Source organism: Lissotriton helveticus, chromosome 11 (genome assembly GCF_964261635.1).
Source record: "Lissotriton helveticus chromosome 11, aLisHel1.1, whole genome shotgun sequence".
In the NCBI taxonomy this organism is placed as follows: Eukaryota; Metazoa; Chordata; class Amphibia; order Caudata; family Salamandridae; genus Lissotriton; species Lissotriton helveticus.
In genome coordinates, this window is record NC_136072.1 from 328,203,345 (window position 1) to 328,226,288 (window position 22,944).

At 44.5% G+C, this 22,944-nt stretch overlaps 1 protein-coding gene across 1 annotated transcript in view; it reads left to right on the forward strand.

Moving 5' to 3' along the window:
- Nucleotides 1-22,944, forward strand: part of THAP4 (THAP domain containing 4) — a 379,695-nt gene that overhangs the window by 101,565 nt on the left and 255,186 nt on the right. The window contains exon 2 of the mRNA XM_078665684.1: nt 20,674-21,785. Coding sequence (XP_078521810.1) covers nt 20,674-21,785 — 1,112 coding nt within the window. The remainder of the gene's footprint in view (nt 1-20,673; nt 21,786-22,944) is intronic.

Genomic DNA, 22,944 nt, shown 5'->3' on the forward strand with positions numbered 1-22,944 from the left:
GTGTTGGTATTGTGAAACAATGAAACTGGTAAGTTTGAATAAAAGAAGTGAAAGGAAGAAATAGGGGAAAAGGAATAGTGAAAGATATAGGGACTGAGAAAATGTGACAAAAGGAGAGGAACAGAGAGATGAGCAAGAAATAGATATGTGAAAGGAGAGAAACAATAGCGAGAGAGATAATTATGGTGTGCTGAGAAAGGAGAAGAGGAATGAATTTGATAAAAAAGAGGAAGAAAAGGAGAAGGAGATAAAAACAGGGAAGTGAAAAGGGGATAAAGGACTACGGGTGGGAAAAGAAAGCGAAAGGTATAGAACATCGCAGAGAACAGTTCTGGAGATGATTGGATCTGGATAGACAAGAAGGGACCCCGCACCCTTGGTGGTGATTCCTGTTTTAAGGGTGCAGAGTGAAGCCTTTTTGGTTGACATTTCACAACTTTGCTTCATGTAAATATTTCCAGTCTCTCTCCTCGTGCTTCTGTCTAAACTCTAAAACGGGCAAAGCTTGTGAGTAAAGGTAAATTCTACACAAAAGTAAGGGTTGAGGCCAAAAAATAATGCACCTGCTTTCACCTGTGGCTTGAGAGTAATGGGGATGGTGCTTGGGAATCCAAAGAACACAACCCTGTCTGTTCCTTCAAGGGCAGAACCCAAAAATTGCAATGAATGAAAAGGAATCAGCACCCATCCAAAAAAGTGTTTAAATAATTTCAAAGGTCCATACAGCTACAATTTTGCGAGCTCTTTTCATCAAGATATAAAGAAACTAGCCTATCTGGCCGCATTCAAGAAATATTACCAAGGTGTACTGACTGTTGACTATCACTCAGTATTTGAGCCCTGAAGAAGTCTCAATGTGTGAGACGAAACGCGTCGGCTAAGAAGAGAATCCATATGTGATCTTGGATTTTTTCCTGACTTGTATTATCACAATAAAGAACTTTGGAAAAGCAAATCTCACTAAAATCCGGACTTATTTTCACAAGACTACATACTCTGATATGCACTATGGACCTTTGAAATTATTTAGAAGACACTTTTTTGGATGGGTGCTGATTCCTTTTCATTCATTGTGAGTAAAGGTAATTTATAAACAGGATGACTCATGATGTCAATTGACAATCCCTCAACTTGCGCTGCACGCGAAAGCACTTAATGATCCATGACGGCTCGTAACTGTAAAACAATGAGATAAGGAAGGCAGATGGCGGCTCTGCGTGTTCGCGCGCACATGCACGCAAGCTTTAGGCCAGGGTAGCACTTTGAAATCCCCCTTACTAAAGTCGAGCAAACAGCGCATGCGCTGCTCAAGGCTAGACCTAAAAACTACCCCAGCCCCCTGCCTTGAGCCCTAAAACCAGCCCCCACACCTAAAACCTACCTCCCCCAGCCCAACTTACCATGCCACGCCCTGGTCCTTCCTGCAGCGAACATTGCAGTTCCTCTGCTCGCCCGCTCAGACAGCTAGAACACTGACTGCCTTAACCACGCATATATGCGTGGTTAAAGCAAGCGTTGTTCAGCTTGCGGGGAAGTGGCATGCATGCTTAAGGCTGCATTGTGAAGGCTGTTTCCCGCAGAAGATCAGACCGAGAGCTGGGTAACAGGGACTCCTAACTCCAAGGGGATCCTAGGTTTCAGTACCAGTGGACATACCGAGTAATGGCCTAAAAGTGGTTCCTGGATTGCAGCAGGATTTTTGACTGATTGTAATAAATTGGTGTTTCTGAACAGTCTGGCTGCTGATATAATATGCATCCATAAAACCTGGTAAACTAACGATTTTGCGTTAGAAGGGAACTTTGTTTTAAATTGTGCAGCAGTCCCCAGTAGGAGGGGGCCTGCAAGTGGGTGTGTTGCTGTTATTTTGGTTTAAGATGTCTTTATTGGTTTCCACAAAAAGAACAAATGAGCCAGTGTGCTCCACAATCATCGGGTGACAACCCGGCATGGTAGTATTGTGCAATTGGCAAGAGAACAATAAACGTGAATGCAAAACCCCCCTCCCCTCCCGCCCCTCCCCTCTCCTCCCCCTCAAAGAAAAAGTAAACTCGTGCAGTAGGGATAGTGTAGCCCAATAATGAGGCCCAGAACAGCTAAGGATCAAGTGTGTCAGGAGTGGGCGCCCGCGGGGGATCTGCCAAACGTAATAATCTAAGATATTTGGGACATGTGAGCTCTGTAAATTCAGATGTCAGAAGCGCTACAAGAGGGGCCCAGAGTTCGTGGAAGGAAGCCTCTGGGTTGGTCAGGAAGAGAGAAATCTTTTCCATCCCCAAGATCAACCACAATTTATGTAACCAGCCTAGCCGGGTGGGAAGTACCGTGGAGCCCCAGTGTGTCAGGACATTCTGTACTGCTGCTTCTAACGTCAGGGCCATTTGTTTGCCTCTCCGAGAGTGGAGCGGGAAGGTGATGGCGTTGGGGGGCCAAGAAGAATATAGGCTGGGAATCTCGGGATCTGTGTCTCGAAATGGGAGTCGATCTCGTCTAGTATTTGTAACCAATATGTCCCCAGGGAAGGGCAATCCCAGAGCAGGTGAGTAAGAGTACCCGACGCAGCCTCTCCAGCACAGCGGGCTGCGCGAGGAGTTGCTCCTATGGAGCCGTACAGGCGTCAAGTACCAATAGGTGGCCAATTTGGTGGCCGTTTCAATGGATGCCACATTACGAGCCGTGCGACGGGACCTATGATGAATGTCCTTCCATTCCTTCGGGGAGAGTTCCCTTCCTAGCTCGCCCTCCCATCGCAATTGCCCTGCGGTTTTCGCAGTGTCTGGGGAGGCCCCTCATGAATGTATACAAGTCTGCCGTCAGGCGCGCATCACTGTGCCTCGAGATTAGCCACCTCTCAAACGGCGTTAGCAACCGCTCCGCTCCCTCCCTCACCCACTCCTGCAGCACCCAGTGTCTAATCTGAAAATAATGAAAGCATTCCGTTTCAGGGAGCCCAGTATCAGCACGGAACTCCTCAAACGGACGAAGGCCAGAGAGATCAAAGAAATACCCGATTGCTCGAGTAGCATCCGTCGTCCAATGTTGAAAATCTCTATAGTCAAGGCCGGGTGTAAAGTCCGGGTTCTTCACAATGATGGGGGACGGGAATGTTGTAAGGCCTCTCGCAGTCGCAAGGCCTCTCACAGTCTTGTCCCAAGCCGCCATAATGAGCCGGGTCACCTCGGATAAATATAAACTGAGATGTCGACTCTGGCGATGTAGAAAGGGAACCCACCAAAGAATGCGAGCTGTCATAGCCCTATCCATAAATAACCAATGTTTCTCGGACTCTGGCCGAGTCCATTCTACCAATGCCCGCAGTTGAGCCGCCCGCCAATACGCCAAAAAATCCGGGATCCCTAGACCTCCCACCATTGGGTCCCTGTATGTGAGATCGCGGCGCATCCGAGCTCTTTGGTCCCGCCAAATAAATCGCTCTACGTCCCTCTGCAGGGTTCGTAGAACCCCGGTAGGGGGCATCAGCGGGAGTGTGTGAAAGAGTTATAGGATTTGAGGCAACAGCACCATCTTCAGCGCCGCTATGCGTCCTAGCCATGAGAGGGAGTGAGGCCTCCACTTACGAAGTGAGGTTCGTACTAGTTTCAATATGTGTGAGTAATTCAGTTGTCTGGTAAGAGAAACAGTGGGGGCCACCCGGAGACCCAGATATGTGATGGCATCCTGGACCCACTGGATCTGAAAGTCCCACTAGAGGAGCACCAGTGTCTCAGGCTCTAGGAACAAGCTAAGAGCTTGCGACGTATGCATATTGATCTGAAATCCCGATGCTAAGGCGAATTGAGCCAATTCATCCAGGAAAGCCGGCGGGGAGTCTCGAGTACGCTCCAGGGTCGCCACCACGCCGCCGGCATAAAGACAAAGCTTGTGCTCCGACCCCCCAAAGAACAACCCTTGGATCGATGAATCTTCACGAATACGTTGGGCTAGGGGCTCCATATACAGGGCAAAAAGCAGCGGCGACAGCGGACATCCCTGCCTAGTCCCCCTTCGTATTGGAAATGCCGCTGATGCCACGCCATTCACCCGTACTGTGGCTGTGGGGTTCGCATTGCACTGGAAGATCCAGGCTATGAAACGCTCAGGAAGGCCGAAGTGAAGCAGGGTTGCTCGGAGATACGGCAAGTGCACCCTGTGGAACGCCTTCTCCGCGTCGACAGAGAGAAGCATGCGTTCCGCCGGGAATCGCTCGGACCTATCCATCAGATAAAGAAGGCGCTTAGTATTATCCGAGCACTGCCGTACTGGGACAAAACCGAACTGATCCGGATCTATCAGGCAGGGGAGAAATTTGGAGAGCCGCGTCGCCAGGATGTTGGTAAAAATCTTTAAGTTCACTTTAAGAAGTGATATAGGGCGGTATGAGCTGCAGAAACTGTGATCTTTCCTAGGCTTAGGTATTACAGTTATTAAAGCTTCCAACATAGAGGAAAGGAAGGGAGAAGACTCTGTTAAACCTACGGAATTAAAAACGCGCGCAAGAATAGGGGCCAGCTTTCCACAACATTTCTTATAAAAACCCAAAGAGAACCCATTGGGCCCGGAGATTTGTTATGCTTAAGACGGGCAATCGCAGAGATAACCTCCTCAACCCTAATGGGGGCTTCCAATTCCGCCGCATGGGACGGTAATGATGTGGAGGTGGCTGCTTTCTGAAGATACAGAGACGGTGCAATGTCAGGCAAGACCTGGGCCGAATATGATTCGTAAAATTGCCGAAATGCTTCGACGACCGTCTCATCTTCGCTACATTCCTGCCCCCCAGAGTCCTATATCAATGTCACCTTCTGCGCTTGTCGCTGGGCCCGAAGGCGATTGGAAAGTAGGCGCCCGCATCGATCACCTCCAACGTAGAAGGAATGCTCAAGGCGTAAATCTGTGTACTCCGCCCGGTCAATATCTAAGCCAGCTAGTTGCGTTCGGGCTGCCTTCAACTGACGCCAGACCCGCGGTGCTCCGGTGCGCTGGTGGATACGTTCCAGTTCTACTACGGACACGTTACCAATGAAGTCCCTCCTAAGAACCGCCTTCATCCTTGTGGAGAAGTGTGGCTCAATGGTTCGAGCAGGCAGACCTTGATGCAGAGCTCTGGCCAGGGACCAGGGTTCGATTCCCGCCTCGGTGGGTCACAGGCTCATTAATTCCCCTGACTGGATATTCTCGCCTCAGTGCCTGTTCTGATCATGGGTCCCACGCTGCAACTCTGGGCAATAGCTTGCTTAGTCTCCACAACGGCCCCAAAAGCGCTGGGATGCCTGGCTTCACCTGGGGGGTGCCCAGGAGTGGACATTTCCCAGGAAAGCCAGGAAGGGTTCCTAAGCGGTATACGGACAGCGCCGGGACACCTCCGGTGGAGGTAGCTGTGCGCTTTACAAATTCCGACATTTACATTTACATTCATCGCCTCCCAAAGGGTCGTCATAGAAACGTCTGACGTATATTCGTCCATCATTTATGATGGAGGACAGCAACCCACATTACATTGGTAAATGCACAGTCCGTATAAATTCTCACCTCCAAGATATGCGTGTTGAGGCTTGTGAGAAGATCCCAACCGCTAGTGTAGACCTGTCCACTAAGTCGTTATTCCGTCCGATTTAGCCCATGGTATTTTCAACCAAGTAAGGGCAAGTTGTATCCTTTACCACAGAAAATAAAACAGACCGTTGATCAGAAGGTTACGCATTTGAGAGAATTGGCAATCAAATGGGACTTTGGTCCCATGACAGATCAAATGATTTGTGACCAGTTAATAGTCCAATACAAAAACAAAAGAATGCAAGAAAGATTGTGGGCAGCCAGGAATCCCACTTTGTAGGAAGCTATCGCCTTAGCGAAAATCGTAGAGGAGTCAGATACTTGCATGAGGGAAATGCAAAGACTAAAACTAAGAAAAGATAACATTGTTAATGTGGTTGCAAAAGAAGAACATCTGTATGCTGACAGCAAAACTAAACAAAAAAATGAATACAAGGCACCTGTGGTAGAGCCAAACCCAAATTAGTAGTGGATAATGGAGGCAAATTCAATGCTTGCTATAGGTGTGGGAGCATGACTTTAGAGGTTGTTTTGCGAAAGACCTAGATTGCAGGAAATGCGGAAAGAGAGTACATCTGGCTAGAGTTTGCAAAGACCTCTCACAAAATAGTTGCATTTGTTAATGATGATATTCCCACTTAGGACACTGTGTTGTGTATAGAGTCCGAGAATACAGTGGATATACAAAGACCGAAGGCCATCTTTATACTAAATGGTGTGTCTGTGGAACTAATGGTTGATCAAGGCTCTATGTATACAATATTACCCCTTCAGTGTAGAATACAGTGGATATACAAAGACCGAAGGCCATCTTTATACTAAATGGTGTGTCTGTGGAACTAATGGTTGATCCAGGCTCTATGTATACAATAGTACCCCTTCAGTGTTTTTTAAAGACAAATGGCCAAATACAGTAGTATGCAGTAGTGACATTACACCTAAAGGTTTTGGTGTGAATCTATAAATATTGAGGGGTTTGTAGAGACTCAATTTGATTTCAAAGGAAGGAAAGCCATGGGAAAAAATGTAACTCTCAAGGGATGCTCCAGGCATTTTGGGGTGGGTACAACAGCATGATTTGCATGTAGTCCTGGACACTATGTCAAAAGAGCAAGTGTTGTCTATACAGGAGTGCGACTGTGTGGAATCCATACTCGCTAAACATGCTAAAGTGTTTTGCAAAAGTGTGGGTAGACTCAAAGGTTATGTTCATGAAATCAAAGTAAAAGAATGTTCTAAACCCATTAGACATGGGCCGAGAAGGATTCCTGTTCCCGGAGGAGTCTTTGAACATTGAGCCAGTGGAGGTGTCAGAATGCTTTCTCAAATTGTTAATACAAAGAAAAAGGATGGAAAATTGAGATTCTCTGTTGATCTCAGATGTTTAAATTAGAGTGTAGTGGTAGACCGTTTTCCTTTGCCCAATATAGGGAAGAGGGTGTTACTAATGAATGAAGCTGCATTTTTTCCAAGCTAGATTTAAGATCAGCCTACCACCAAATTGCTTTGAATCCAAAGTCAAAAGCGTATACATCCTTCATTACCATGTAAAGTGTTTTTCAGTTCAAAAGACTTCCTTTTGGTCTGGAGTCTGCTGCCAGTGTTTTTCAACGCATGACAGATAATTTGTTGGCAGTGTCAGCAATGTGTATTATTTCCAGTATGATATTTTAATTACGGGTAAAAATGAAATTGAGCATAATAGGACTTTGGATACGGTACTTAGTACATTGAAGATGCTGGTCTCACTTTAAGAAAGGACAAATGTAAATTTTTGTTGAAGGAGATAGATTATTTAGGATATACCATTTCAGAACACAGTGTGCAACCTAAAGAAGACTTGTTGAAATCCATTGATTTGGATTCCACTCCCACAGGCAACGATCAATTAAAATTCTTTATGGGGTTAGTTGAGTACTATTCTAAGCTTTTAAGTGATTTCACTTAAAAGACGGAGCCGTTGCAAGAGCTACTTAGGAAATGTAAACAATTTGAGTGGGGTGCTAGTCAGGACAGGAAGTTTCAACTCTATCAAAAGTGAAATTGTGAATGCTGGAAAATTCACTCCTTATGAACCAGGGAAGGAAGCTTTACTCCCCACTGCCTGACTCACACGAACGCTTGCCACGGAGAGGAAGTGTGAATACCCGTCAAGAATCCGTCCCCGGAGCGCCGGTGATCCATTCCCTTCTGCCCCCGACCAGAAAACTCCTCTTCAAACCCCGAAAACCTCCTGCAAGCCTGAAATCTGCCCTCATGTTGAACCCATAGGAAAGCTCTGATGCGGAGCACCCTACGCCCGGCACTGGATACAAATGTTTACCTCCTCTAGCGTGATGATCCTTTGCAGAGACCATTTTTAAATGCTGAACTGCTGTCCGAAAAATCAAGATTTTGCTACACCGTGTGCCCTCCAGCCCACTCCTGCCCTGATGAAGGTGTAACCCCGGCTGGGGTCTCACACCGAAACGCGCGTTGGCACCTTTACCATCTGAGAACCAACTGAATGATCTGGGAGAATATTCCAACTATCCCCATTGATGACTGATTAGAACTTTTCTGCAGAGTGACTAGTGACTTGTAATTGCAGCATTTATCTGGATGTGAGAAGTATGTATGCGTATGTCTGGTGATATTAGCTTGTGGTTGTATGTGTGGGCCTTGGTGAGAACACATTGGTTTTTAAATTGACGTCCTGTCATATCCTGTTCTAAGAACTATATGTACTGTCTCGTTATTTTCTTTACTATGAAATCTATGTAACTTAGCTGTTTTTATGAAATGCATAATTCGAAAAGGTATTGTTTTGATAAATAATTCAATAAATAATAAAACATACAATTTATCTTGATATGTTGCTAAATACTGTGTTTTGAACTGTTAGTGTGGCTTGAGGCTAGTGCAAATATATTTGGACCTCTTCTGAGGCCACCTTGCATGTCCATAAGCAGGTACTTCTTTTTCTCCTTGATATGATTACTCCCCGTTGATGCCAGTGCTCATGGTATTGGGGCAATGTTGTCTCGAGTCAAGAGTGGTAAGAAGAAACGCATAGCTTTTGCTTCACGCACCTTTTAATAATTTGGAAAGGAATTATGCTGTAATTGAGAGGGAGGAGTTAGCTGCGGTGTGGGGTGTTTAGTATTTTTGTGCGTACCTTTGGATCACTTATGGGTACTTACTTATGAATCACTTCTGCATACTTATTGATCACCATTACTTTAAATGTTGAGTCCTGGTGGTGCGAATAAGGGATCCTCTTGCGTCATGCGCTTCGCTGCCAGGTTACAAGAGTACAAATACGAAGTGGAGCAGGTAGCTGAGTGGAAAAATGTGCAGGCTGTCTGTTAAGACTTCCTCTTGCTTGTGATGTGGAAGAATTGGATGATAAAGTAGTTTGTCTTGTAGATGTACTTAGGATGCATTGGAGCATGGGTGTAGATGATCACCAAAAAGAGTGGCATGAGGCAGCTGAAGTAGATGACATGTATAAAGAGTTAGTGAAATGCATTAGAGTCTGGTGGAAGCGTGAGGGTGATGTCAAACTTGATTTGAGATGTTATGTTAAGCTTCAAGATGAGCTAAGTATTGGAACCACTGACACTTTAGTGCTGAGAGGGGTATTTACTCCCGGTAGGTTTCAGGAAGAGATTGTTTTTGTTGGCGCATGGAGGGCATTTGGGATATACCGTCACCATGAAATGACTTAAAATTAAGTTTTGGTTGCCAGGTATGGACCAAGATGGTAAAGTGTGGGTGAAGAATTGTTTATTGTGCAGGGAGAGTGAAAAGAGTTTAAAGACCATTACACAAAGTATGGGTTTTCTGAGCATGGTTGGTTCTGGTGCACTTTGGGAAAAAGTGTATATGGACGTTATGGTCCCATGGATTTTTTTGTCTGAGGACAAAAGGTTTTTCATGATGTTGGAGGATGCTTATTCTACTTGGGTCATTGTGGAGCTTCTAAGTTGTATCATCACCAACAATGTAATTAAAAGTGTGAAACACATTTTTATGAGGGAACGTTGTCCAGACATTTTAGTGACCAACAACGACAAGCAGATGACATCTCATTCCATGCAAAGTTTCCTACAATGGAATGGCATAAAACATGTGCACACTTATATTTATAATCCTCAAGGAAATGGATTGGTGAAATGTATGAATAGAGTGGTGAAGGAGACTATACAAATGGCAGTACGAGGCAAATTTGATGTCCAGAAGTGTGTTATTAGTGCAGTATGGTCATGCAATAAGGCGGTGAATGGAGTTACAGGTGAAACTCCTTTCAGAAGGATGAGAGGTGGAGAACCCAAAACTAAACTTACACCGCAGTGGCTAATTGAATCCAACATGAGGAAGTACGCAAAGGTGAATGGAGAGGTAAGCAGGCTGAGCGTTGGGGATATAGTTAAAATAAAGTTTGGAAGGACAGGTGATGGTGTGAATATGTTTTCTGACTCCATGGAAGTAAAAAGTGCATGAATGGCATGTAGTAATAAAGAACGGCCAAAATTGGAATACAAAAAAGAGTGGCTTTCTACAAAAAAAAGTTATGCTGTTGTTGGAGAGAAGATGTGCAAGCATTACCTTTGAGTGTGGAAAACAACAAGAGTAATCTGACCAGGGATGGTGTGGTAGATATGAGAAGTGGTCTGGATAAGGCAAGGTTGGAGTTTGGTGTAAACAACAGAGACCATCATAATCATCATCAAGGTGTTTGTGATAGGCCACGTCGGTTGCAAAGTCTCCCTGCTAGATTTAACTTCTATGTAGTGAACTTTTAAGATGTGTTCTGTTAGCCTAGCATATGTCAAGAGATATGCTTTAGCTTTTGTATTATGTAGACCATGCATTATTCGTTTTCTTAGTATGGCATATCTAGTTTTTCTCAGTCCTTTTAGTTTTTATTTTTATTTAATTTTTCCATGCATCATTTTATGCAGTGTGTTGGTCATTTATAAAGTAAGGAGATATGTTGTATATGTAGTTATTATATATACATTTGTTGTGACTCGCGAGGGTCTCGTGCTGCTGTCGGGATACACATTGAACGCCTTCCTTCGTGTTCCATGGGGGCTCGCGTCAGAAAGACGGTTGACGAGGAAGGGGGGGTATGGAGCAGGCTGGGAGCCTCCATCTGTGGTGAGTAATAAACAACTATGCAAGCTACTCAGAAGTGTACGTGAATGTAATCTACAGCACTTTCCTGGCAGATATGTCAGCTTCTGGCTCTGCAGAACAGACTGCTCCTGCACTCGTCCAGGTGGAGGGGGCCCTTTACGGACTATTGCGCCGACTGTCAGGCTAGGCGCAGCTGGGAGACCTGCCTTGGGTGTACAGCTCCAGGAGTCCTCCGCCACTGAGGTGACTGACCTTAAGGTGTCACTGCTTGTCACCAGGCACCAGGGCTCGAGTCGTGGTACCACGCCGGTGGACGGCGTCCCCCCACTTATTTTACCGGGGGGACGGCGTCCCCCCTGCCAAACAGCTGGACTTCACTCTTTGGCCTCTCTGGGACGAGATCGTTTCCTCTACCGCAAACACTTTTTACATCCCCCACTGCATTAAGACAGTGCGGTTTGAACGTTGTTACTACATCACCTGTTGCATGGGTCATCCAACTCCCCTCTCTCCTCTCCTGCACTTGCAAAGCTCTGCCAGCACAATCACTGACAACAGTTGTTATAACCCCCAAAACAAAGTTGTTCTAACCCCCAAAACGTCAAAGTTATGACCAGAGTCCTCGATCATTTAACCACAGGCTAACATCAAAATGCATTGAACTTGAATACGTTTTTGGAAGACATGGTATGAAACATGTCACAAGTTTCTGGGTCGCAATGAGCCCGATGGTGCAAGCCACCTTTCGTGACGTCACTCCCTGTCGTGACGTCACTTCCGGTGACAGCGTCCCCCCACTTCTTTTTTTAGGACTCGTGCCCTGCCAGGCACGTCACTGCAGACGGCGCGGCAAAAGGCCACCGCAGACCTCGTCACGCACAGCATGCCTTATTACAAGGGCACCCGCCGCTCCTCACCCCCTGATGATCTGACAGGGTACAGGTGCTGCTGGCAGCAGCTTACTCTGACTTTAGGTCTTCCAGAGACTGCGAGCACATCAAGTTTGTCTCCCAAGCGTTCCATTGCAAGTCAGAATTGCTCTTCGTTACTCTTTCCTCGTGTTCTGAAAGCATTCCATTCAGCCCTGTGTTGGCCCGCACCCCGCTTCTCCCAGTAGTTTGTGGCAGGTCAACTAATGTGTTCAAGTCCTCTGACCTTCTTGTGCGTTCTGGAGACTGGAGGGCGCCCTCCTGGCCTGCATTATTTTGGTGCGTGTTGAGAGATGTAAAGCCAAAAAGCACTCGAGTTTGTCTTGGCCGCGGCAAACAGTTCTGAGTGGCTTGACCTGTGTCTCGCATAATATAAGCACACAATTACCAGGCAACGCTTGAGATACAGGATGACGAGTCCCAGATTTTGCGAGAGAGGGGAGGGATGACTGCGCTATAAAATGCGAAATGTGACAGGAAATGGTATCACGCAGTTGGCACAGAGAAAGCCACTCCATAGGTAGAAAATGAGTTTTTAAATCCTTAGGGCAAGAAAGTAAGATAATACACCCTCACTGTTCAAAAACATGTTAGAGAAGCTCTAAGCAGCCGTTATTAGTTCCTCTCTTACAGAAATCCAGAACTTATTTAAAACCCAGCATTTTCTAAGTCATATTTCTCAAAGTTGTGCATATGCTCACACACAGTCACAGCTCTGATGGTTTTTTAAAGTAAACGCCAAACATATTTGAACGGAAAAATGCTTAAACATGTATCTGAAATTGCTTTAACATGGAAGCCTTACTTAGTATATAAATGGTTTCTTGGGCACATGTGAAAGAAATACAGTATAATAGGAAACATAATAATAAAGATATATTAAAATATAAAAAACAGAATAAGAAACGTGAAATATAAATCCTTGACTGCAGAGTCTTATTAGCTAAAGTGTCGAAACTGTCAATGTTAAACGTCATGAACCTGAGACAAATGGGGCAGTGGAGAAATGCGTACGCTGTGGGTGTTTGTGAGATGGTGGAGAGATCAATACCAATATGATGGGGAGGGGGGGATGCATCTAAGAAAGAGAGAACATGTATTGTGAATTAATACCGTTATCATCCAGGCAGTTATTCAACAGACAAATGAACAAAAACAAATGTACAGCAAAACCCACAAATATGCAAAAACAAATGTGCAGCTACATCTCCAAAATAATCCTAGAAGAAGCGGTCCTTTGAAAACTCAAAGAAAAAGGAAACCTCATTCATAGAAGTGCATAGTAAATCTTAAAAAATTGAAAAATAGTCTGGACTCTGTGGCTATAATTTTATGTTAACATCAATGTGAAGGGAAAAGTGAACCAATCTTTCGGCTTGTATAAACCTCTATGAAAGCTGCAGTGGTATATGAAATTTCAAAGAAAGTTGTGTTGCCTAACGTCTTAAAAAACAATTCAGTGGTGCTCACAACTCTCCTCTTAAATGTGTTCACTCTTAGGGCATATGCTTTGAAACAGCAAATTGAATTGCCCCACGGCGCTCATAATAAAGCATGGTAAGTTAGGCAGTAGAAGAAAATGTTATTTGCTTAGGATCACACAGTTTAGTCAACTCACGCAGCCGGGATTCAAACTTCATACTTTGTGATAAAAAGGCAGCAACTTACACAGTTCTATCATACACCACATCTACTGAGACTGATTGTCACCTACTCAGCCTAGCCACAGGCCTTTGTTTCAACCACCAAATTAGAGCCTGCCGTAAATGCATTCAAAAAGTCATAGCTCAACACACTCAAAAAGCATAGCCATTTTAAAACCAAGTGTTCGTGCACCCGCCCAAGTGATACATTTTCTATGTTAATGGGAAACACATTAGTTCAGTTGTACAATAAAAATGGAAATCTGATAACAATGACCTCATTCTGCGTGGCTCCTATGTTCAAGGAGTCTTGCCTCCTGGCTGCTTACAGGATTCTTCCTACATTACAACTTTGTTGTTTGCCCTAGCTCCATATGCCCCCACCCTTCTCACCTCCTTCAGACTGGAAGCAAACACGCATGTTCCTGCTGTGCATGTATGTCCTGACTCAAAGAAAAAAATACAAGGAATGTGGTTTCATCTCTCACAGGCCCAGGAGATGACTGCTTCCCCAGAGAAGCGGAACTCTTTTTCTCTTGCATGGAGTTTGTGCATTGTTAGCCTTTTATTTCCAGGGGCTGTAACCCCATTACGTAATTTCCTGGCGGGGGGAGGGGGGGCAGGGGGCTGAGTTTCTTCAGCCCCTGTTAAGTCAGCATCATAGCAAGGACCATGAGGCTCCATAGCAAGGAACGTGAGGAGGTAGATAATAATAGATAGGTACAATTTGATGTCGTCTGGCTGCTCCAGAATGTTAAGCCACTCAACCCCACAGGTGTCCCCACTTGAGGATGTTAGAGCTTTTCTCAATTCGATCAATATTTATATTGCTGTCAATCTGCACTAGACCATTGGCACTCACCCAACATCGAAGGTAGCTTAGAATACTGGTAGCACTGTGCACTGCAGGATAGGTTGTCAGTCCTTTGCCTGAGTAGTGTAATGTCCAGTCCCACAATAAAAGAGTAGCTGCAGTTCATGATTGAGGCACCTTACGCTTGTTGTCAAAAGTACTGGAATAACTGTCTGTATGCATTAGGACAGAGCAGTAATAGCGTAGCTCTGCCTGGCAGCTTAGTGCTTTGAGACTGATGTGAAAAGTGAACTTTAGATTTAACATCATTTTCTTTCTATCTTCAGATTAATGGAGGGTTTTACGATAAGCAGAAAAGCAGTATATTTCAGCTTGTTAAGTGTAGCTTGACCGCGCAGTTGGGCCTGATATTAAGCGGTCAACAGAAAAAGAGCCGTCTTCAGAAGTACAACTTAGAGAGGGACAGGCTCCACTCACATGTTGGTTACCAGTACAGCATGTGATGAGCAGTAGTTTTGTGCTTCCACCTAAGAGAGCGCTTGTATTTCACGTTTTGCCTCTGGGGAAATATTTTGGTCGATGCAGCAGGACTCATTTGGTTATGGTGGCAAGCCATTGATCAAGATTGTAGGGCTGATATGTTTATTTCGAAAGGTTATGAGAAAGGCAGTAAACCTGACCTATTTATTGTGAAAGCAAATGTTAAAGTTCAATTCGTCTAAGGGTGGATTATTATTAGTCTGCATTAAAGCCTGCATAGAGATAGTTTGTTACAGGTTAGAGCTTTGGTGCTGGTTACTCACTCTGACACACTCTGATAGAAGATTTGCATTTTGCTAATCTTTGCTCAGCACTATTAGGGGAGATAGTGTTTTGCTTTCCCATCGTTAAATTGTATACATTTGTAATTTTCTGACCATTTGTCTGATGGTTGTCTTGTGATAAAGTTTATGCTCTGTATAGTAGGCTTGATTTGGTTATGGTCACAAGCCAATGATAATTGCTATAGACCTGTTTAGTTCACTGGGAAACGTTATGTCCGATGCCATACTCTGAACTGTTTATTATGAAAATGACAAAGCTAGTAGGCCTGACTTATTTATTGTGACAATCATGATTAAGCCAATAGGCTTTTAGTGGAGGTTGTTTATCACACTATTACAGGCTGTAGACCGGTATTTTGTTACATGAACTTTTAAGGATGAGCATTTTAGGCAATGGTTTGGTGTTTATTGCACTGTCTGACAAATCCTGAATGTAGAATATTCTCAAAATGATTATCCTCTGTAGGCCCTTTCAAGAAAGGCTTTCTACTATTTGCCACCAGTAATTGTGTACATGTTTGTAATTTTATATCTGTATGAAGGACGTTTATCAGTTTATGTGCACTTCATTCTGCCTGTGTAACTTGGTATCAAGCCAGCGGTGAAGGCTATATAGGCCTTACCGGTTCATTGAGAAAATGTACTTCGGATTCCGTAGGTTTGAACTGTTAGTTACGAAAAGGTATGACAAAGTCATTAGTCCTCATTTAAGTACAATGAAAAGTATGTGTGAAAAGGCAATGAGCTTTTAAGGGCAGATTGTTTCTTCACTATGCTAAGGCTTAGTTAGGTTATTCTGTGCATGGAATCCCACAGATTCACATATTACTGTAGTAGGCAAGGGGTTTGGTGTCTACCCATTCTAGCAACCCGTGTGAATAGAAGATTTGCACTATGATACTCCTTTAGGCTCTTAGAAAGGAATTTCTATTTTGACGACTGTATTTTGTACATATTTGTAATTTTACTATGGAATACCTGATGATTGCCTGGTTGGAAAGCTCATGCTTAATAAGGTAGGTATGAGTCTGTTATGGTCACAAGCCAATAGGTTTCATTAGTTCATTGGAAAAAGTTATTTAAGATGCCATAAATCTGTTCCGTTTATTAAGAAAAGATCTTACAAAGGCCTTTAGTTCCACTTTATTATGAAAAACATGTTATGTAGCCAGTAGGCCTTAACGGGTGAATTTGTATGATGCCATCTTTTAAGCATGTGGACGTGTATTTTGTTACATGAAGTCTCATAGATTACCTTTGTAGGAAAATCTTTTAGTGTTGGTTACCCCCTTTGACAAACCTCACAGGTAGAAGATGTGAACTGTAATAGTTATCGCTAGGATGTTTATGGAGGTCCTAGTGCGCTACGTTGTCTATTGAGACCTTGTAATAAAAAGTAATTAAATGCATATATATATATATAAATATATACATACTTTGAGAGGGTTTGATTCATCCCTCTTCTGCCACTGGTCTATATTAAGTGTTGTTTACAATGTCCTTCCATCTATAACTGCTTACACCATGGGGCAGTGGGTAAGCCTACAATTCCGTTTGCTGTGAAGCCATTTGAGTGATAGCATTTATCTGCTCATGTAAGAAAGTGAATTTTTCATTGTTGTGAATGGCAGGCTATTACAAACAATAACATCACTAACCTCTTAAGGTCCAGGCAAAGGTTTCAGTAATCTAAACTTGAGGTCAATCCCTGGTACCTGTGGCATAGAGCAGACCTGCCTTATTTAAAGAAAATGTGTAAAGCATTTAAAAGTACCAAGGCAGTTTAAAAGTTGAAAAGACTACCAAATAAAAATCATAATTCAATTAAACAAATTAGAGAAAAATGTTATTAGAAAAAGGACTCAAAACAAGAACAAATAAATAAGGGGAACCGGAGATATGAATTTTTAAAGATGTAAGAGAAAAAGCACCAGGAAAAAGTAAGGCGCCAATCAGTAATCACTGCTTGCAGTTGACCAGGACTTAGGTGTGATTTCCCACCGACCGTGATGAAGCATGGGCTGGATACACCAAGCAGGTTCATCCCCGTCAAAGATCTTACCTTCTGGCTATAGTCTCTGAAACGCAAGTCAAATTCCTTCAGCGGGACAAGGCAGCAGGCTGTATCCGGCAAAGCCCCTTCGAAGTCCGCGAGGTCGCACTATAACTGTTGGTATTGTCTGGAGAAATTCAGAGTGGGAATTGCTTGCCCAGGAAAGTCCCCTCAGGGGAAAGATACTTTTAGTGCATTCACCCAGTCAAAATTTCTGCCTTCAGACTTAGTCTGTGGAGCTCAGATTTCTCCAGTGGGGCAAGGCAGGAGGTTGTATCTGGGAAGGTCGGATTGAAGCCAGGTAGGTTTACCACAAGGGTCCACTGAACTGCATTTTCACACAGCAGAAAGCTCACAACGTACAACCTGACTTTGTTTGCCAGCAAGGTCGTGTCATGAGTGGATTGACTTGGGTGGTTTGCCCAGATTTTTTAAAGATTTCAAAATAAGTTCTGGCACCCCTAAGGCTCCCCAGACTTCAGGAGAAGAACTTAGGGTTAAGCACGTACCCCACTAGAAGGGAGAGGATGTAGCATAACGGCTAGGGCTGTCGACCTCAAATCTGGGGAACCGGGTTAGAGTCTCAGCAACAACGCTCAACATCCTTTGATTCTGGGCAAATCACTTAATCTCCCCGTGCCTAACAAAAAAAATGAATGTGTCCGTCTGAAACAAAACTGGTCCTCATGGAAAGCGCTCTGATACCCGATACCTTCAGGTCAAGTTTGTACTTTATAAAACTCTGGAGAAAAAAAAAACAAAAACTGAGCAACACAGGCCACATCCAGGGTCCAGTAGTCTTCAAGTTGCAACTGGTCACGCCACGAAAAAGGCCTCTTGCAGTTTGTGATGTTTTTGTTTCCACACAGGTTTTTGGTCAAATGGCCCTTGGAGTCCAATTCCTTGCCCTGGGTACACGCTGGAGCAGGTCCAGCCCATCAGTTCTCACCACAGGTTTCAGACAGAAGGTTCAGTCCTCTTTTGTTATTCTGTAGATCCAGAAAGTGTTCTGAGGTCCACTTTTGTACATTTGAGTAGCTGGTATGTGAGGGTGACTCCTAGACACTTCGTAACCAATGAGGAAAATGTTTCCAGGGGCAACCCCACCCACTTTTGCAGCAGGCCCTGTTTAATTTACTGCAAACTCACCCAGGATGCACTATTCTAAGGTAATTCAAAATGACACAGGCCTTCTGCTTTTGGAGGGAGGTTGTACATCACTCAGGGATGTGTTCAGTGAAATGAGCAGTCTCCTGCTCCTCAGCAACACCAAACTGGTGCTGGGACCAGCTCACTCTCCCACTAAGATGGTTCTCTGATGACTACCATGTGTCTAGGGATCAAAGAGTTTTCTCCTCCCAAGTCTTTTCTTTCACTAAATTCTGAAGGGACACGCCTCACCTTTGTTGTTTTCCAATTCATGAAGATCCTGAAACCTCCCCAGGTGCCCTTGTGGTGCTGATAGGGCTCATGTGCCTCACACCCATACCATCCTGCCACAAAGCCTAAGCTATTATGCTGTATGGGCGCACCTTCCACTCTTCATTAAGGTCAAGCATGGGCAGGCTAATGAAAATTAGACCCCCTGGAGCTTCAGGCAGGGAAGAGGTAACTTTTTAAAGTTACGTTTCCTAAATATTTATAACATTTTAATTGCACCAATGAGTTGGATATTTAATAAATATAGAAAATAGTAGTACAACCATTTCTTTAGCTTGTCGCAATTGCAAGACAGCAAGGTTTATTTATCAATCTGCACTCTATTTTTCCTCATGGGGCAGCCAGAGTCTTCCACAGTGAAAATAGCTTTGGGGACGAGTGGGGAGGGGGGGGGGGGAGGTTCTTGTCACTGTAGGGACATGCAACATAACATTTCTACATGTCCCACTTTTAAATTCCATGCACCCTACATTATGGGCTACAAGACTTACATTGGGATAACCTGACCTATTAATATTTAAGAGGAAATTTTTTCCCTTGTCATAAGGGTTTGTTTGACAGGTTGGGCTGCAGGTTTAATCTGCAGCAGCCAGGGTACAATGTTAGGCCTGAAGCCAAGTTTTCTTTTGTCAAACTGGATGACAGAATTGGTGCAGCAGTCCATACATGATATCTAACTTTCCATGCCATGGGTGTATTTCTGCCCCATACACAATGGGCCAGATGTATGACCGTTGGAAGTTGCGACTTTCAAATTGCGACAGATTGCGAGTCGCAATTTGCGAATCGCAAAATCAAATGTACAACAGTGTCTCAGACACTGTTTGCGATTTGAATGGGGTCTCAAATTGCATGCCTCATGAATATTAATGAGGTTGGTGCTATTTGCGACCCCATTGGGAATGGCTGGCACTCCCAAGGATGGTGGCCTGCTGAGGTCAGCAGACCACCATGTCTGGGACTGCTTTGTCAATAAAGCAGTTTTATTTTTTAAATGCAGTCCGTTTTCCTCAAAGGAAAACGGGATGAATTAAAAAAATAAAAATGAAACATTTCAGTGTTTATTTTTTAAGGGCAGACAGTGGTCCCTGGGACCACTGCCTGCTCTTAAAAAAAAATGTGTGCATCCATTCCCAAAGGGGAAGGGGACCCTGGGGACCCCTTCCTGCTTGCGAGTGGTTTCCCACACTTCTGAGAAGGATGGTAAACTGCGAGTTGCGGTCGCAAAACATTCCTACATAGGTTTTGGAATCGCTATTAGGAAGAGACGCCCTTGGCACGCCCCTTCCTAATAGCAAATCGCTAACCCTATTTTGCGAGTCGCTAATTTATTAGTGGCTCGCAGAATAAGGTTGGTACATTGGGCTGACCTAATTTGCGGTGGCAAAGGGGGTGAAATCCCCTTTGCGACCGCAAAAAACAGTCGTACATCTGGCCCATAGTCTTTGTAGGAGAACTAGATATGTCAATCAGCGATTATCCAATTTTAACAGGTTGTAGGGTCCAGAACACTCACACTGGGCACTTGCCAGCAGTGCCCTAGTGTGTAGAGTCTAAAAGCCAGCAGTACAATTCAGCAGAAAATGGGGGTAACCACCAAAAAAGTGCATTTTCTCGGCGATCACAAGTGATTATCTGCCTAAAAATGAGTAGGCTTCAGTGTTCAGTTGTGATTGCCAGTTCTTTATTTCACCCTTTTATATTTCCTCTTTCATTCTCCTCCTTTTTATTTAATTTTTTAGAGCATAATACACCTCCTCAAACAGTGCTAATGAGCCTCTTACTTGCTGCTCATTTCATCTGCAGTGCGCCGCATTCCGCTCAACTACTACCTCTGAACCAGATGACCATCGGGCAATGTTATTATCCATACCATGCTAGAACTTTCAAGCAATGATACACTATGTACAGCACGATTGTAATTTGGCCATCAGCTGCTGTACTTGATTTTATTTGTTACAAGCATATTCCTGCCATGTTTAGGCCGCAGCATACTTTCTTTTACTCTTTTAATTTACCTTGTATATGATGAGTGTGTGTGTGTTTTTATTGGGGTTGGGTAATTGAGTGAATTCAAGAATGAGTTGGGGTGGATGAACGGCTGCATAAGCACAAGGACGAGTGACAAAGTACATGTGTGATGAAGTATTGAGTGCCTAAATCCAATAATGACTGAAGAGGTACTTTAATTTATGTGCCAGACCTATTGTATTATCCATTGCTTGTTTTTTTCAGTTTTCAGACTAGTAAACTGTGTGACCTTGTTTCTCTATCGACATCTCTTGTCCTGCAGGTTCCCATTAAAAGATTCCAAGCGTCTCAACCAGTGGCTGAAAGCTGTCCAGAGAACCAACTGGATCCCCACCAAGTACTCCTTCCTGTGCAGTGAGCACTTTGGCCAGGATTGCTTTTCCAGGCGCCTGGAGGACCAGCACCGTTTACTGAAGGCTACAGCTGTGCCATCCATCTTCCAGTGTCCACGGAAGCGAAGGAGCACCAGCGTCTATGCCAGGTGCCGACGGAAGGTGGAGACCCCAAAGGCTGAGGCTTTTGATGAGGTCCAGAGTAATCAACAAGGGGTTTTTGTTTCTGGTTGTGAACTCATGAGGGGTCAGAAGGATATGCAAGGCCTGTTGAACTGCAGAGATAATGTGGGCATGGGCTTTATGCACAAAGAGAATGCCCCGATGCAGATAGAAGAGATCCCTGGCCACACCTCAGTGGGGAAAAATGTGACTTCTAAGAAACTCTCCCCATCCCCCATAGAGAACAGTAGCCAGATGGACATTAACATTGGGAGCTATATGACCGACACAAGCGGAATCTCTATTGATGACTTCTCGCCCCCAGTCTCGGGCGCATGCAAATTTATTGACTCGCTGCATTCCTACAGCTTCTCCTCAAGGCACAGCCGGGAACGGCTTCCCCTCCCCCGCGAGACCCCTGAGCGGAAGAGGATCAAGAGAGAGGTTGGGCTAAGTGGCGGAGGGAAAGTCTCCATGGACAGTGCTCCTCCTTCAGCCCTGAGTGCCACCAGCCAGGATCAGCCCGAGAGCCCCTCTGCTCCTCCCACAGACCCAGCCCCGTGGCTGGCCACTGAGGCTTCCCCCTGGGAAAAAGGAGAGGCTAACCCAAGCCACATTTCTGTCAGTGAGGCTATAGCCTCGGCCTCGGGCACATGCAAACAAATAGACTGGCTTCACACTTACTGTTTCTCCTCCAAGCAGAGCAAGAGCCAGGTGTGCTGTCTTCGAGAGCAGGTGGACAAGAAGAATGGAGAACTGAAGAGCCTGCGCCAGAGGGCCAACCGCTCGGATGGCCGCATCAAGAAGCTGCGCCAAAAACTGGCCGAGCTCAAAAGGCTGAGCATGCCACAGAGAAGCAGTCTGAGGACCCGGGATTCTGGTCAGTGCTACCCCCACTTCTTCTGTGGCCAAAGGGTTTAATGATGTTTAATCACGCCGTATATAAATGTCACTCTGATTGTGGGGCTTTTTGACTCTTGGGTTTTGTAGGGAACTTGAAGCTCTTTGTCCTTGAGATGTGCGCCCTGTTAAGATGTTGTTGCTTTCTATTTGCCATCGATCAGTACTTTGTGTGCTATGAATTGATGGTTTATTTAAGTGCGAGGGGACACTTGGGCGTGTCTGTTGTACTGCTAAGAAATCTTGGTCACATGTAGTAGATTTGTCTTGGCTTTTGGGTAGTCCAGGTTGACAAATCATAGGGAATGGAGTGGAGAAAAACAGACAGCTGTCCCACGAGCCCGCTTCTTTCCTTGCCTAAACAAGATTGAAATAGCAGACAATCGAGCCAGAGATGGACAGATTTTAAATGCATTCCTTTTGCAGTTTATCCTGAATCAACACACACAAAAAAAGCATCTGGACTAGTGTTCTTAGAAGTTTTTTTTATTAGAATCCAAGAATATATGCAGAACAGCTGGGGGAAATAGCAGGATTATTGTGGCAAGAACGAAAAAAAATCTGACGTTATGAAGAAAGCTAACATTTTAGTTGCCATTTCTTTTTCCGAAACATTATTTACTATTAATTATTAGCATCTAAAAACCTGACATTGAAAGGTGAAATACAGCAATCACATATCTTATGCTAAGAGGAAACCAGTGTCAGATAGAGGCCGCTGTCTGCAGCAGGCATTGCAAAACAGATGTCCTGAGAGCAGTGTTTATCCTGGAGTGAATGAATGCCCCCTCTGCCAGAGAAAGGTAAAGATCAGGGCAACATCCTGTTTGTAGCCCTTTAGCACACACACGCACACGCACACACACACACTCACTCACTCACTCACTCACTCACTCACTATATTTTTAAAAGATGCAATACAGAACAATGGGCGACCCTCATGATGTTAACTGAAATTGCCGAACTACCTAAAATCACGGAAAGGCCCATTTTGAGGTGGATTATAAAGAGAGGTATTCAGTTGTCTGAAATTATGTTGCTGCTTCGTCCTGCTATGTGCCTGTGATCAAGGACTGTCGTCGAAACGGGTTCGGTCAAGAGGAATTTTTTTGTTTTAATGTGTGCTCCTGTTCGTTGTT